General features: G+C 42.1%; 1 protein-coding gene across 1 annotated transcript; it reads right to left on the reverse strand.

Moving 5' to 3' along the window:
- Positions 1 to 472: 472 nt before the first annotated feature.
- On the reverse strand, positions 473 to 17,472 carry LOC110521472 (chromatin assembly factor 1 subunit A). The gene is given in 17 exon segments (XM_021599047.3): positions 473 to 678; positions 680 to 741; positions 868 to 943; positions 1,045 to 1,360; positions 3,279 to 3,417; positions 5,037 to 5,292; positions 5,671 to 5,775; positions 6,455 to 6,535; positions 6,751 to 6,922; positions 10,102 to 10,319; positions 10,428 to 10,499; positions 10,621 to 10,681; positions 10,842 to 11,062; positions 11,192 to 11,248; positions 11,377 to 11,987; positions 12,514 to 12,564; positions 16,924 to 17,472. Coding segments are annotated over 17 exon segments (2,625 nt in total). The 5' UTR covers positions 16,991 to 17,472; the 3' UTR covers positions 473 to 618.
- Positions 17,473 to 18,019: the final 547 nt, after the last annotated feature.

The raw sequence follows: 18,019 nt of genomic DNA on the forward strand, positions 1-18,019 counted from the left end.
AGGAAAAGCAGCTAACAAGTGCTCAGTATATGTGGGAACTCCTTCAAGACTGTTGGAAAAGCACTCATGAAGCTGGTTGATAAAATGCCAAAAGTGTGCAAAGCTATCAAGGCAACGGGTGGCTACTTTGAAGAATCTCAAATAACATTTTAAATTGGTTTTCTACATGATTCCATATGTGATATCCAAACTATGAAATGCATAAAATAGTAAAAATAAAGAAATCTTTGAATGAGTAGGTGTCTCCAAACTTTTGACTGGTACTGTATATGTATTAAAAGAAGGACACATGGGCCAGCACACGGCAACTACTAGAACAGCCACCCAATCTACCATAGTAGCAGAGTCTTGACTGTCTGAGCCACCTTCCACTCCACACCAAGCAAAGACATCCATATAAACATGTCTGACACTCCAACTGAACCAAGTAATAAAATGGTTGAGCATTGGACTAAAATAAACCATGTCCTAATAAGTTTCTCAGACACTTTCATTTTTACATGCAGAGTGGGAAGTAATACTGTGTGGGTGGCATGTGTGCCACTACAGAATGTTATCTTGATTGAAGACCTGATTCTATTTGACACTGGGTACACACCCCCAGAGTCGGGGCAGTTCTTAGGTGGTGGCCGGGGTGGGAATGGGCCGGAGCAGGGGGAGAGCAGTCGTATCAGAGGGGGGTCACCTCAATTTTTTCTGTGTGCTCATTCTCTGTGGGGGAGGTATCCTTTCTGGAAGATCCTGCAGGGGAAGACATATTTAGTGTCAATGACAATACCTCCCTTCTTACTTATATCTAGGGAAACCAAATACAACGTGTCCATCAGGGCCAAACAATCTGTCAGGGAAGTTATTTTGAGGTCTCACCTTTCTGTGTACGGATTATGACGCAGTCCGTTTCATCCTCCTCTGTGTCTGCCTGGAACCCATCCATCTCATGAGCCTGGAACAAAGGAGTGCTCATGAAAATCTGATACACAGTCGTCTTAGCAATAAGATCTGAGCAAAAGGACTTCATATGCATAGTTTATCAGACTGTCATACCTGCTCAGGGTCGGCAGCCTTCTTCATGAACTTGGTGATGGACATGCTGCCGGCACTCTTCCTTTTGTTGGAGGAGGAGGGTGTGGTGGAGGTCTGTGGGGTGGTTGGGGAGTTGCCCTGTGAGCCTTTGGCCGCCGAGGCTTCTTCACAGGACACATGGGCCCCAGAGGTGAGGTAGTTCCACTGGCAGGGCACAGGGAGAGCCTCCTGGCTGAAGCGAGCCAGGACCTCTGTGTGTATGTACCAGCAGCAGCGTCTGTAGGCCGAGCGCTTCTCATACATGGCATTTCCCTTGATAAGGCGCTTCAAACGGATCCTAGGGCAAAAGACCATCTCAGTTAAGAAAGAAAAAAAAAGCTTTTATATAGCATTTGCACTTGCAATAAGGCCCGAGGGGGTGTGGTACAGTGCATTCGGAAAGTATTCAGACCCCTTGACTTTTTCCACTTTGTTGCGTTACAGCCTTATTTTAAAATTGATTAAATTGTTTTCCCCCCCATCAATCCACACACAATACCCCATTATGACAAATCAAAAACAGGTTAAGAATGTTTGCTAATTTTATTTATAAAACCCCCAGAAAGATCACATTTACATAAGTATTTAGACCCTCTACACAGTACTTTGTTGAAGCACCTTTGGTAGCAATAAAAGCCTTTAGTCTTCTTGGGGAGTTTCTCCCATTCTTCTCTGCAGATCCTCTCAAGCTCTGTCAGGTTGGATGGGGAGCGTCACTGCACAGCTATTTTCAGGTCTCTCCAGAGATGTTTGATCGGGCTCATTTCCGGGCTCTGGCTGAGCCAAGGACATTCAGATACTTGTCCCAAAGCCACTCCTGAGTTGTCTTGGCTATGTTCTTAGGGTCATTGTCCTGTTGGAAGGCAAACCTTCACCCCAGTCTGAGGTCCTGAGCCCTCTGGAGAAGGTTTTCATTAAGGATCGCTCTGTTCATCTTTCCCTCAATCCTGACAAGTTACCGACACTGAAAAACATCCCCACACCATGATGCTGCCACCACACTTCACCATAGGGATGGTGCCAGGTTTCCTCCAGATGTGAAGCTTGGCATTCAGGCCAAAGAGTTCAAGCTTGCTTTTATCAGACCAGAGAATCTTGTTTCTCATGGTCTGAGTGTCCTTTAAGTGCCTTTTGGCAAACTCCAAGGGGCCTGTCATATGCCTTTTACTGAGGAATGGCTTCTGTCTGGCCCCTCTACCATAAAGGCCTGATTGGTGGTGTGCCGCAGAGATGTTTTGTCATTCTGGAAGGTTCTCCCATCTCCACAGAGGAACTCTGTGAGAGTGTCCATTGGGTTCTCGGTCACCTCCCTAACCCAAGCCGTCCCCCAATTGCTCAGTTTGGCAGGGTGGCCAATCTTGGTGGTTCCAAACTTCTTCCATTTAAGAGTGATGGAGGCCACTCCATCTTGGGGACTATGTTCTTGGGGACCTTCAATGCTGCAGAAATTTTTTGGTACCCTTCCCCAGATCTGTGCCTCGATAAAATCCTGTCTCAGAGGTCTACAGACAATTCCTTCAACCTCATGTCTTGGGGTTTGCTCTGATATGCACTGTCAACTGTGGGAGCCTACATAGACAGGTGTGTGCCTTTCCAAATCATGTCCAATCAATTGAATTTACCAGGTGGACTACAACCGTTGTAGAAACATCTCAAAGATGATCAATGGAAACAGGATGCACCCGAGCTCAATTTCAAGTCTCATAGCAAAGGGTCTGAATACTTATGTAAATAAGTATATACATTTGTCAAATATTACAAAAACCTATTTTCCCTTTGTAATTGTGAGTTAGTGTGTAGATTGATTGAAGAAAGTTTTTATTTAATACATTTTAGAGTGAGGTTGTAATGTCAAGGGGTCTCAAGACTTTCACAATGCACTGTATATGGCCATATACCACAGCTAAGGGCTAATCTTAAGCACAACGCAACGTGGAGTGCCTGGATACAGCCCTTAGCCGTGGTAAATTGGCCATATATCACAAACCCCAGAGGTGCCTTATTGCTATTATAAACTGGTTACCAACATAATTAAAGAAGTAAAAAGAAATGTTGTCATACCCATGGAATACAGTCTGATATACCATGGCTGTTAGCCAAATCAGCATTCAGGGCTTGAACCACCCAGTTTATAATATGAGTTTAATAGTGACCATATATATGATTTACTCATTATGCAAAATAGCTAATGTTTAGTAAATCAGGTTTAAAGTTACCTGGTGGGAATGTCTCCCGAGTTCTGGGGGCTGGAAATAGTAGAGGTCAATTTCTGGCGACAAAACTCCTGGAACTCTGTGATGATCACCTTATTGCTGTTCACATTTCCATGGAGCAGTGGCAGCAACTGCGACAGCACTGAAGATATGGTAGGGGAAATGGGAAGGTGTTTGAAAACACATTCTACATCTAGGCCTATTCATACAAAGTTTGGACAAAAGGCTGCATCCAATATGATCATATACTCCCTCAGGCTGCTACAGAGCAACTCAGGTCAGCCATAAAGACCTGTTGTTCACTGTTCACAATTACTTGTTGGCACAGTAAATACTGAGTGACTCAGACGCAGCATATATTCGCAGCCATTTGATTAGAGGCTGTTTAGAAGCCTCTTGGACCTAGACTTGGCACTCCGGTACCGCTTGCAGTGCGGTAGCAGAGAGAACAGTCTATGATTAGGGTGGCTGGAGTCTGACAATTTTAAGGGCTTTCCGCCTTCCTCTGACACCGCCTGGTATTTCAGCCCCTTTTCAGGTTTACCGACCCATTTACATTTTTTTTTTTTACATTTGTACCGTATTTCAGACTTCACATTCATTTTATCAGAATTGACATTCATTGCATTCCAATGCGTCTTTTTTGCGGTCATTATGATAAGATCTTATGAGGTTAAACACTACAACTGTTGAAAGATCTGATATTCTGCACAATGCAACTGAAAAAAGACAAGACGTAAGCCTGTGTCATATTGTCAACCAATCACCAATTTGGTTCAATTCTGCACAGCACAATTCCAGCTAAATTTAGTCTGAGAGCACAGTCAATTGTTTACAACAAAGAGCTACAAATGTAAGTAAATAGACTAAATATTAGACAAATATATACAGTAATTTGGCAAACCTGTGTAGCTCTCCATGCTCATGTTTTAGGCCCAAGTAATTGCATACAGACAGAGCTCATAATCATTAAGCACATTTTCTGCTACTTCACTCAATCCAGTTTTGAAAGTCTCCCTTCGTAACCGTTTACATTTTCCTGATGACAAACAGGTATGTTTTCTTGGCGAAACATACCTCGATTTTTATAAAAACCACATTAGCATATGTGCTCTCTTTTCTTCAACTCCACACGAGGCCAAATAGTTGGTGTTTGATTTAGCTCGCTCTCGATGCGGCATGAGTGCAGATAAATCGCATGTTGGTCTTGGGTGTTAAGTCCATCTCCACAATCAAAACACAGATTTTTGTGTAAATATAAGTGCATGCTTGCTAAAGTCAGTAAAGGCACAGGTCATTACAGTTTGGCCACTCAGAGCTACTCAAGGAAAATCAGACAATAGTGACACTATTCAAACAACACATGGCTCAACCAAATTACTCATTTACATTATTCTGTAAGAACTCAGATAAGCATCAAAGACAAACAGTCACAGGTTTTCCATCCAAACCATGAACTACATTTCATCCCGCTTCAGTCAGTCAATGACTCAGATGATCACTACCACTTAACGGTGGCAAGACTAAGGCTGAGGTCGAAAGGGACATGAATATTGGAGAGCCTAGTGTTTAAGGCCGTTGGACCAGTAACCTAAAGTTTGCTGGTTCGAATCCCTGTGCCAACTACGCAAAAACAATCTACCGATGTGCCCTTGAGCAAGGCACTTAAACCTAAATGCTCCTGTAAGTCTCTCGAAATGACAACACACACAATGAACACTGTATATCTGCATGTTCCCCCAGACATAAGAATGTACTCACGCTGCTCATCTTCTTGTAGTTTCTGTTGTAGTTTCTGTGCGTAGTCCTCTGGGGTGGTGGGCTCCGGCTTTGGCAGGGGTTCTACCAGGCACACAGCGAATTGCTGGAATAGCTCCAGAGGAGGACCCTCTCCCTCCCATACACAGCCTCTCACCACCGCCTCCAGCACCTTCACCTTCTTCTTGGCCATCAGCTCATCCCACTCCCGGGCTTTCAGCTTCTGACGAACCTTCTGCTTCTCTGGGTCGCCACCCTCCTGGAATCACGTCACAGAGATAGGAGCAATTAAGGTGAGTGCTCAACATACACTGTTCAAATGACAACCGCAGTCAGCCTGCAGCACCTGACCCAAGGAGTCACTAGAGCGCGATGAACCAAGCCCCACCAACCAAACGACACTTGGCCAATTGTGCGCAACCCTAAGGGACGTCTGATCACGGCTGGTTGTGACACAGTCCGGGATTGAACCTGAGTCTATAATGACACCTTAGACCGCTGCGCCACTCGGGAGGCCCACTGTAAAGCACTAAGTACTTACATTATATCCATTATTAGTCATACCAGACCACCGGAAAAGAACAGTAAAGAAAATGAATGAGGCATGCATACGGATTGTAGGGGCAATTTAACCTACCTCTTCCTCCTCCAATGCCCCCTCGCCATCTGATAGGTAACCATGGGGTACAAAGAAACCATCCTCATCATCATCGTCATTTTCACCTCCCTCATCATTATCCTCCTGCAAAAACAAGAGTCTGTTTAGTCAGGGATAGGCAACATTGATTGGGGTGGGGGCCGCAGTGGGTCTGCGTACCCACAAACATCCCCCTAACCTTGTGAGCAAAATATTTTAACGGCCCACCTAATTGTCAGCCAAGATATATTTTTTTCTAGGTTTATCATCTCCTGAAATTCTACACATTTTGCCATGGGTGGAAAAAAAGACTGCAATTCTACTCATTTTGCAATGGGGCGGACAGACAAATTAGCAGTTTTACAGCCAATTGCCTGCAATTCTACACATTTTGCCATAGAGTGGAGGCAATTGTTATCATTTCTTTTTTACATGATAACTGATGATCAATGGACTCCACCCCGGTTGGTAATTTGACCATGCTTACTACACATTTAGATAGCTAACTTAACAATAAATGGAAAAAATTGCTGACATGGGCTAATTAAGTGACTGCTGACTCAAACAAATTTCAAAATTGCACCATGTGTATTCTAACTCTTAACAGTAAGTTGAGACCGACAGAGTCCGCCCCCCCCCCCCCCCCCAAAAAAAGTTGCCCCTCCCTTTAGATCCTCACAACCAGCAGTAACGATTCAGCTACAACAATGAGCAAATCTTGATATCAAACAGAACAGCAGAGCATCAAAAATCTGTGACAGAAGAGTATTGAAGAGAGACCTACCCCTTCACTGTGTGACAGGGACTCTCCTGGCTCCTCCTCCTCCCACTCCTCATCACTGTCTACTTCATAATCCAACAGGACCTAGTGAGAACACACACATTTTAGTCATACATAGAAACCCATCAAACTTGGAAGTCACAGTGCAACTGATATCACCCCCAGAACACATTCTTCACTCATGGCACCACTTGACAAATTGGATATGGCAGGGTTAGTGAGAGCAATATGTCAGAAACTAAGATGTAAAGAAGTGAAAGGCTTCAAGGATCATGGTCAGAGAATGAGGGAAGTCTTACCTTGTCCTGTCTGAGAGGGTAACGTGGGGAGATGTGGGGGCTCTTTTTACTCCACGTGCCCCAGTAGGCAGGCCGGTAGTTCTCACGGAACTGAAGGAGCTTCATGCGGCCGTAGCGCTGCCGGTCAGGCACACCGTCCGGTTTAGGCCCCTTAACTATCACCATACACTCCCTATGCAGAGAACAGAGAGGGGCCAAAGACTATAGGAGTGTACATACATTGAACAAAAATATAAAATTGCAACATGCAACGATTTCAAAGACTATACGGAGTAAGTCCATTTAAGGAAATCAGTCAATTGGAAAATTCATTAGGCCCTAATCTATGAATTTCACATTACTGACAATACAGATATGAATCTGTTGGTCACATCCCTTAAAAAAGGTAGGGGCGTGGATCAGAGAACCTGTCAGCATCTGGTGTAACCACTATTTCCCTCATGCAGCGCAACACATCTCCTTTGCATAAAGTTGATCAGACTGATAGTGGCCTGTGAAATGTTGCCCCATTCCTCTTCAATGGCTGTGCGAAGTTGCTGAATATTGTCGGGAACTGGAACACGCTGTCGTACATGTCGATCCAGAGCATCCCAAACATACTCAATGGGTGACACGTCTGGTGAGTATGCAGGCCATGGAAGAACTGGGCCATTTTCAGCTTCCAGGAATTGTGTACAGATCCTTGCGACATGGGGCCGTGCATTACCATGTTGAAACATGAGGTGATGGCAGCGGATGAATGGCACGACAATGGGCCTCAGGATCTAGTCACGGTATCTGTGCATTCAAATTACCATCAATAAAATGCAATTGTGTTTGTTGTCCGTAGCTAATGCCTTCCCATACCATATAACCGCATCATGGTGCATTCTGTTCACAACGTTGACATCAGCAAACCCCTCTCCCACACGACGCCGTACACGCTGCCTGTCATCTGCCCTGTACGATTGAAACCGGGATTAATCCGTGAAGAGCACACTTCTCTGGTGTCACAGTGGCCATTGAAGGTGAACATTTGTCCACTGAAGTTGGTTACGACGCTAAACTGCAGTCAGGTCAAGACCCTGGTGCACGCAGATGAGCATCCCTGAGACAGTTTATGACAGTTTGTGCAGAAATTCCTTGGATGTGCAAATCCACAGTTTCATCAGCTGTCCGGGTGGCTGGTCTGAAGATCCCACAGGTTACTCCCCCAAAACATTGGTGGCATTGTATTGTGTGACAAAACTGCACCCTTTAGAGTAGAGGTCGACAGATTAATTAGGGCCGATTTCAAGTTTTCATAACAATCAGTAATCGTTATTTTTGGACACCGATTTGCATTTTTTTTATATATTTTTTTTTACACCTTTATTTAACTAGGCAAATCAGTTAAGAACACATTCTTCGTTTCAATGACGGCCTAGAAACGGTGGGTTAACTGCCTTGTTCAGGGACAGAACGACAGATTTTTACCGTACCTTCGTTTTTGCAACCTTCCGGTTACTAGTCCAACTCTCTAACCACCTGCCTTACATTGCACTCCACAAGGAGCCTGCGTGGCAGGCTGACTACCTGTTACGTGAGGGCAACAAGAAGCCAAGTTAAGTTGCTAGCTAGCATTAAACTTATCTTAACATAATCACAAGTTAAACTAGTAATATCATCAACCATGTGTAGTTATCTAGCGTGTCCTGCGTTGCATATAATCGATGCGGTGCCTGTTAATTTCTCATTGAATCACAGCCTACTTCGACAAACGGGTGATGATTTAGCAAGCGCATTTGTACCTAACCATAAACATCAATGCCTTTCTTTAAAATCAATACACAAGTATATTATCAGTAGAAAAGACACCTGTCCACAACCTCAAACAGTCACACTCCAAACTCCACTATGGCCAAGACCAAAGAGCTGTCAAAGGACACCAGAAACAAAATTGTAGACCTGCACCAGGCTGGGAAGACTGAATCTGCAATAGGTAAGCAGCTTGGTTTGAAGAAATCAACTGTGGGAGCAATTGTTAGGAAATGGAAGACATACAAGACCACTGATAATCTCCCTCGATCTGGGGCTCCACGCAAGATCTCACCCCGTGGGGTCAAAATGATCACAAGAACGGTGAGCAAAAATCCCAGAACCACACAGGGGTACCTTGTGAATGACCTGCAGAGAGCTGGGACCAAAGTAACAAAGCCTACCAACAGTAACACACTACGCAGCCAGGGACTCAAATCCTGCAGTGCCAGACGTGTCCCCCTGCTTAAGCCAGTACATGTCCAGGCCCGTCTGAAGTTTGGGTCTTTCAGCATGACAATGATCCCAAACACACCGCCCGGGCAACGAAGGAGTAGCTTTGTAAGAAGCATTTCAAGGTCCTGGAGTGGCCTAGCCAGTCTCCAGATCTCAACCCCATAGAAAATCTTTGGAGGGAGTTAAAAGTCTGCGTTGCCCAGCAACAGCCCCAAAACATCACTGCTCTAGAGGAGATCTGCATGGAGGAATGGGCCAGCAACAGTGTGTGAAAACCTTGTGAAGACTTAAAGAAAACAATTGACCTCTGTCATTGCCAACAAAGGGTATATAACAAAGTATTGAGATAAACTTTTGTTATTGACCAAATACTTATTTTCCACCATAATTTGCAAATAAATTCATTAAAAATCCTACAATGTGATTTTCTGGATTTTTCCCCCTCATTTTGTCTGTCATAGTTGAAGTGTACCTAGGATGAAAATTGCAGGCCTCATATTTTGAAGTGGGAGAACTTGTACAATTGGTGGCTGACTAAATACTTTTTTGCCCCACTGTATTTGAGGCTAAATTGATTTTATTACTGTATTATATTAAGTTAAAATAAGTTTTCATTCAATATTGTTGCAATTGTCATTATTACATATACACGTTTTTATTTAAATTTATTTTTAAATCGTCATCGGCTTTATTTGGTCCTCTAATAACCGGTATCGGCGTTGAAAAATCATAATCGGTCGACCTCTTGTCCCCAGCACAAGGTGCACCTGTGTAATGTTCATGCTGTTTAATCAGCTTGTTGATATGCCTCACCCTTCATGTGGATGGATTATTTGATCTTGCTCAAACAGGGAGGTAAACACATTTGTGCACAAAATGAGAGAAATAAGTTTTTTGTGCATATATAACATTTCTGGGATATTTTTTTCAGCTCGTGAAACCAACACTTTACATGTTGCCTTTATGTATTTTTTTCAATGTAGAAACAGCCTCGTTACTGTAGGAAATCGCAGATTCTTTGTAGTTTCACGAAATGTCAAGAGTTCAGCAATTCAAAGCACCTATTGTTGCCATCATGGCCACGCAACAATTGTGATTTTTAGGGTGTGATGGTCTCACCTCATAGAGTCTGTGCTTCTGGGCTTGGTTGGGCCTGATCTGCGGGGCTCATTACTGGTCCAGTCGCTCAGGCCGTGCAGGCTTCCATCAGGCTTAGCCAGGTACCGGTCCAGTTCATCCAGGACTGCCTCCTCACACTGGACCCGTGTCAGCGGCGCCAGACCCATGTGCTCCTTTATCTCAAATGGAGCAAACTTTCCACAGGCAGACACAAGGGTCTGAGGTGGGAGGGACAGAAGGAAGGAAAGTTACAGATTAAATTAACATGCAACTATTTTATGATTAAGATTTTGTTTTCTTTCTCAATCCAGTCAGAGTTATCTTACCTTTGAGGCATGCTGAGGAGTCTTCGGTTTCTGTAGGAATCTTGTTATCTCTGCTTTCTCTGCTTTGAGCCTCTGAATAGAACATTTTCAGATGTATTATCAGGTCGGTTACAATGACATGGCAATTGTCAACCGTCAAATGTCAGACATTACACTCCAGTTTAAAAAATAGAAACATCCCTTATCAACTCACATCCTTCTCTTCTTTCAACCGTTTCTCCTCCTCTTTCTTTCTCTTGCCTTCAAGTTTTTCCCTGCAGGAAATTATATCACGTTTAATTCAATTGCAAGGATTACATTTGCTTTAATAATAAAAAAAACATTTAATCAAATGTTTCCAGTCAAGTCAATATAAAAGTAACAAGACATTTCAGATCTCTAGCTCTAGGTGGTTTTCGATCAAGCAACACTCACTCTTTCGCTCTTAATTTCTCTGCTTTTTCCTTTTCCTCTTTTTCTTTTCTCTCTCTTTTTTCACACTCTTCTTTCTCCCTTTTCTCCTTTCTTTCCCTCTCTCTCTCCTCTTTCAGTTTGCGAGCCTCCTCTTTTTTCTTCTCTTTAACCGCTTTAGCCTCCTCCCGCTGCCGCTCTCTCTCTTGGCGCTGGTGTAGCCTTTCCGCTTGCTCCTGCAAACTCTATGAAGAGAGGAAATAAACTCAGCTTCAGATAAGTATTTTGATGTAGATATTTAAATAGTAATTGGGATGCAAAATTCTGCCACTTAGCAGTGAAATACAGAAGTAATCTATCACAGCTCATTATACCTTTATAGAGAGTCTTTTCACTGTTTTCTGCTCTATTTTAGGGGTGGAATGTGGCTCCTGGAAAGAGAGAAGGTAACATAGATCACGTATTAATTTAAAAGCTTTCTGCTGTGTACATTTACACAAAGATCCCCGATGACAGACATTGAATGATTATTGAATCTGATTTGCGAGTCGGTACTCACCGAGACAGTACGATTGTTCTCCGTCTTGACAGCCTCTGGGGAGCTCTCGGCCGCTGACAGAGAGCTGGTGGATGAAGGAGACAGCATGGACCCATTCCCATGACTGGACATATCAGGGTTGAAAGACTCTTCCTCTTCTTCTTCCTCTATGTCAGATCCCTGTGTTGTATCTAGCTGTGAGATTGATGCAGTGTCCTCCCCTTCCTGCTCCTCCCCCACCTTGCAGTCTAATTGCCCTGTTTTGGCAGTGTGGTCTGTTTTGGTGGCCGTTACAGCACTCAGGGTTTTGCTTTGGTGGTTGTTTTTTGTGGGAGGACACAAGGCAGAAATGGGTGTTGCAGGTTGCTGTTTTAGAGGGTCAGTTGAATTGAAGTCCTCAGTGAAAACAACTATTATTTTGGCAGGGGAGGTTTGGCTGCTGTGACTCATGAATCCATCCAGGGGTCCGCGGCCGTTAACCAATGCTGGTCCGTGACGCATGGGTAGCGGGGAAATTTCAGATTCATTCTCCCCATCTGAGAGCCCAGGCTCTGGGCAGGGAAGGGCACGAGTTCTTTTGGGTTCACTGGTCTCTTTGGGCTCTGGGTTCAGACGCTTAAATGGAAGGCGGGCTGAGGAGAAAATAACATTTATTATCACTGATTTTCAAGTTGGACTAAATCCAATTAATCTTTAAAAGTATTTGGGAAAACAATGAAAGCAAAGACACTAAATTACAGAATTTTATTAATTGTAATATAATTTACTAAATTAGAATCTCTGAATATAGATTTTTGTATAGTTTGATAGCATTATGTTATTATGTATCATTCTCCTTCAGCAAAATAAAAGCATCTAATTGTTTATTTTACCAGGTTAGTCTCATTGAGATTAAAAATCTATTATACAAGAGAGACCTGGCCAAAATAGCAGCACACAACATTTCAGCCACAATTAAAACTTAAAACACACAGTACTACAGTTTAAAAACATATATTTCCAAGATTTGGCATCACCTTTGACCTTTTTAAACATGTTGGCGGGAGTTTTACTGTTATCTATTGCCAGGTAAAGGGAAGTTGTGACATCGGTCGAGCAAAAATCTGGCAAATAGTATATGGAGATAATATGCATTCAAAACACCTGAGGTTCACTTACCCTGAACAAGCTTCTTATTGGCATTGCTGGGTTTGACTTTGCCATCCATACCTGTAACCAAAACAATGTGAGGGAGATAAGATGACAACAATCCCACAAGCAATCCTTCAGTCCTCAAACAAACAAACTGGTTATCTGAATTGACCCTGTAAGCATATTGACCAGGTGCGTGTGTCTCAGAACCTCGGCCTTGTTGCGTTACAGACTCTTTGATATTCCATTGGGGCAAGGGATCACCAACGGGTCCTCTCATCCAGTCCAAACTTGAATCTCTAAATTTAGTAAACCACCGACTTCAAGTCAACCTCTCAGCCAGTAGAGGGGAGTCGCTACTAACTAAATTCTAAAAGAACTCTGACCGATTGAAACTCTGCTCCTGATCTTGTGGGTCTCCTCGTCATCTCTCAAAGGTAATTAAATAACTATTATAAGTATTTAATATAGAGATAAGTGTTATCATTGTACCAGGCATTTTATAAGAGCATTAAGTCATTTGCATGTTTTTGATTAACGCTGTGTGTGACCGAGTAACAAATTGTGTATTTTGAAGTGTGTTTGATTGTAAAAGACAAAAAACAGAGTGTTTTCAAAAATAAACCCTTGTTTTGTCTCGAGTAAAAGGTTCTCTCAAAGACAGTTAACGGCACGGGAGATAACAACTGACACTCCCCGCTACCGGGACACTGGAAACGGGGATCAATACTCTATGACAGAATAAGTTACCATTAAAAGACAAGGAGGAAGGTGTGTCCAGTAGTGATTCATTTAATTGTCTTATCGATCTATCTAAGTTTTATTTTCCAAGCGATACATAGCCGACGGGCAGAGTAGTGAGACTAAGTTGACTAAAGGTCTTCACACTTTAAACTAGACACATCACAGAGGGGAAACACTCAACCACAGGGAAATCATATAGAGACTGGTAGGACTAGTGCTTAATAATAACTCAAGGACCAATTAGTGGTGAAGCAAAGAGTCTAGAGGATAAAGGTGGGGTTCACACATCCCAGCTGGAGCTAGACCGTTGAGAGTGACAAGGCAAAAGACCTCTCTACGCGGACAACGCTTCGATACAGAAAGAGAGGCAGGGCTACGCGAGCGGTCCTGGTTATACCGAGATAACCTGAAGTATCTATAGTGCCCTGTCCAATCCAGGGAACGGGACGCTAACCACCTCTGGCACCCCGCTGCCGGCCAAGGCTGAAGATTTCGTATCGCGACAAGATGTTTGGTAGAATCATAAAGAGTGATAAAGAGATTAATATAATTCTGGCATTTGTTTGCAAATGCCGAGGGAGTCGTTATTAAGAGAACACAGAAGGCTGTTGTATAATCCTGTTATGGATGATGCGAATTTTCGCAGCTTTTTGTTAAAAATCGCACAACATTTCAAAGTCCTGCTACTCATGCCAGGAATATAGTATATGCATATGATAAGTATGTGTGGATAGAAAACACTCTGAAGTCTCTAAAACTGGTTAAAATCGGGTCTGTGGCTATAACAGAACATGTTTAGGAGTAAAAATCATTCAATGTATTGTTTAAGGCGACCTAAAATAAATGAGGATCCCCTGTAAACGCCTACAGCTTCCACACGATGTCGCCATTGCTGTCATTTTCTGACTTATTTATCCTTGGTTACGACACAAATAAGCCCCTCCTTTCTTGAGGCGCACCACAGTATGTTGTGAAACTGAAAAAATGGACGATGATTTCCAGACTTGTTGCTATCGAATACAGATCGCCCCGTGATCAATTTGATACATCATTAACGTTTATTAATATCTAAAGTTGGTTTAGAAAAGTCGTTTGAAGTGATTTGTAAAAGTTTATAGGCGACTTTTGTAATTTTAAAAAGTGACGTCTTGTAAATGGGCTTTTTGCAGCATCAGACTGGCCTTCAGCAAATGACATTTTGGGTATACAATGACGGATTTAAATCGGGAAAAATACCCAATTGTGATGTTTATGGGACATATAGGAGTGCCAACAAAGAAGCTCGTCCAAGGTAATGAATGTTTTATATTTTATTTCTGAGTTTTGGGTAGCGCCGGCTACCGCAAAATCTGTTGTTTACGTGTCGTGCTGGTATTTTGGGGGGTGCATGCTATCAGATAATAGCTTCTCATGCTTTCGCCGAAAAGCATTTTACAAATCTGACTTGGTGGCTAGATTCACAACGAGTGTAGCTTTAATTCAGTACCTTGCATGTGTATTTTTATGAAAGTTTGAGATTTATTGAGTACTATACTCGAGTACTATAGGTGGCGCTCTGAAATTTCCGCTGAGCTGTCCCTGTGCAGGGACCACCTCCATAAGAAGATAAAACACCCGTCTTTGGATTACATCTTCAAACTAAGGGCAACCATGGCATCTGTAACAGAGGGAGAAATATCAGATGATCCTTATGGCATTGCAGTGTGAACCAGAGTGACTTGATAACGGGCCAAGCAAGCGAGCTGTACAAACAAAACGGAAACGACACAGGACGTCTTACTTAATGAAAGGGGTTGCCGTCTGCCGTGAAGCATTCATCAATGTATACGGGTAAGAGTCTAGCTACAGTTTCAGATACTATACGTTTCAAATTTTGTCAGAAAGTTGTTTTCATTGCAAGTTAAAGCTTACTGATAGCTGGCTAGCTGAAGTTAGGTGGCTGGCTTGCTAGCTAGCTAACATTAGCGTTAAGTGTATGATCTGTGTAGTAATATTATCTCAGAAAGCAATTTGCATTGCTAGTTATAGCCTAATGTTAGTGAGTTCCCAGTCATCAGCACTATCTGCAGTGCCTCTATGGACATTCACATGACTCTCCTAACACACGCCATACATTGCTGCTACTATCTATTTTTTTATCCTGCTGCTCAGCCACTTTACCCCTGATTGTATACATATAACTAACTACCTCATCTTTCACCAGTATCACTGATAATGTTATTGATGTTTTTGTTCATACGGTATATTATTTTGTTCTTTCTCTACTGGCATTGACCCTTTTTTTCCCTCCTTTATATTGACACTATCTTTTTTTGATATTGCTACTATGCAAGTAACCATTATACTGTACTGTTTACACCTTCTGTAGAGACCCATCCACTTAACAAGATGTGTTTGGGGGTTATAGCACTTCTTTCACATAACCCAAACTAAAGAGCTCTCCAGTAGGTTTACCAAAACATTTAAGTAACATTTTCTCAAAAGGTGGGGTTAATCAACTTTCAAAGCAGAATTACTTCCCCATTGTTTCTCATATGCAGTGTATGATATACAATTTTGTAGCTCTGAGTCTCTACTTTTATCCAATGTAAAAAACACTTTCATTTTGCTACATAATACCGAATCAAGTCGGTGGATCACAAATAAAGGAGAGGATGGCACAAGTCATCGGGCTAAGTAAAGCGAGGTGTTTGCTTTTCTCTCCCGCCATTCGGTGAATATAAGCCAAGTGTAAAAGCCCGGCTGTGGCTACACTCACAGCTCTAACGGTGGTGAGAACAGGGTTAGCCTCAAAGTAAAATAAACAAATTCCGTTTGTTAAAGTAAACCAAACAAGCTTATTGTTGGCATTGCTAGGTTTGATTGCCACCCATACCTGTAACCAAAACAAAGTGAGGGAGATAAGATGACAATCCCACAACCATCCCCCCTCATCACTCATAGCTAACGTTAGATGGACTTTGTTTTACAATGCACTTTTACTTTATGAGTAAATGCAGCAGTACAATGCCATTGACCATTCAATGAACCATTGTCAATTGTTCTAGCTGTCGAGCGGGCAGTGTTGTAACTCAATGTCTAATCGAAATTATATTTTCCGACTAACGTTAACTGTTATCAACAAGCTGGTGAGCAAAACTACCAATACACTGTTCAATCATTTCGGTGCACATTAGCTTGCTAGCTAACGTTAGTTAGCTGAAGGCCATGGGCAAGCAGCAGGCTACAAGGTTGACACCAATTCTAACTTGCTTAGTTAGCTGGCTGATGAATAGTTAACTATAAAGAATAACGTTAGCTAACAGTAAAGTTATATTAATTTCAGAAAATATTGATCATATAGTTAGCTATACAAGCTAGGTGAACTTCAAGCGTACATAAACCCACCTTTTACACTTCACTACATACTTGGAAATGTTATGAGGGGTTGGCAAATAAAAACGTTAATTCGCTAACGTTAGCTATCTACTATAACAGTTAACGTTAGTGTACTGTACAGTAACTAACTTAGTAGTTAACCTTACTGTCGTGTTAACTAACGTTGGCTGGTTATAGTAGCTAGCTAACGTATTAAGGCAGACGTTTGTGTTGACTATGTGGCCATAGGCAAACTGAAAGATAAATAATAATTTAAAAGTATATAACTAAATTCCAAAAACATTTGAAAGGTTAAAATATAAATATCATTCCTACCTCTCCTCCGTGGAGTGGATGCTAAATGCCCGTCCACGGATGGATCTTCCGCCGCCAGCATCACCATCCGAAACTTCCCTCACTTTTGATATCCTTGTGCGGAAAACAGTGGCAAAATAACAAAACCATATGATGTCGCAATATTGACAGGTCTTCCAGAGTAACACTGTTATTCTGCAAAATATAATATACAATTGACTGTGTTTTACTATTTTTAAGACTAAGTAGCTACATGTTACTCTTTCCTCATCTCACACGCGATCCCTTTGGAACTCCTTGCTGCCTCGCGCTTGTCGTCAGTCAGATTTGGCGGGAGTATGTCGCTCTCCTCAGAATACTTTGTTGATTGGCCAGAACTCTTCTTCGTCGGTGGGGTTTCACGGAGATTTGGATCCAATATTTCTGGAGCATTGTCGCCACTAACTGTATGGGGTGACAAAAGGAAACTCCATACGATTAAGTAGAGTTAACTAAAACAAAACAAAAATAACTTCACAAAAACGAACTTCCACTCCTACAAACTTCAAGAACTCCCTCCCACCAATTTGTCGTAAACAACATTAGCATGAGTAACAATAGTGGAATCTGTTTGATTTTGTTTGGCAGAATAAATCACATTATTTAAAAAGGAGTGTATTATGTAGTACTCAAGATCAGGGAGGTAGCTGCCAATTACTTCACACTGGAAGAAGTTAAGCTACACTAAAGCGACCCTTAAGAAACATGTAGTTTACATAACTAAATATACTTTGAAAAAGTAGTTCACAACATCCAAACTACTTTTTGTGAAAAATGATCACACCTAAATCTGAAATGTCATAGACTACAAATTGTGAAAACAGATCACTCTGGGCTGTGTATTTATCCTATTAAACACTATAACTATGTTTCAAGTGAGAATTAGGCAGGTCTGGTGCCGAAAAGGACAGGAAATTCTCGCCTAACTTAACCATATTTTATATTATTTTAGCTAAATTTTTATTTATTTATTTGACCTTTATTTAACTAGGCAAGTCAGTTAAGAACAAATTCTTATTTTCAATGACGGCCTAGGAACAGTGGGTTAACTGCCTGTTCAGGGGCAGAACGACAGATT

Source organism: Oncorhynchus mykiss, chromosome 4, assembly GCF_057628025.1.
Source record: "Oncorhynchus mykiss isolate SJ-2025 chromosome 4, ASM5762802v1, whole genome shotgun sequence".
Lineage (NCBI taxonomy): Eukaryota > Metazoa > Chordata > Actinopteri > Salmoniformes > Salmonidae > Oncorhynchus > Oncorhynchus mykiss.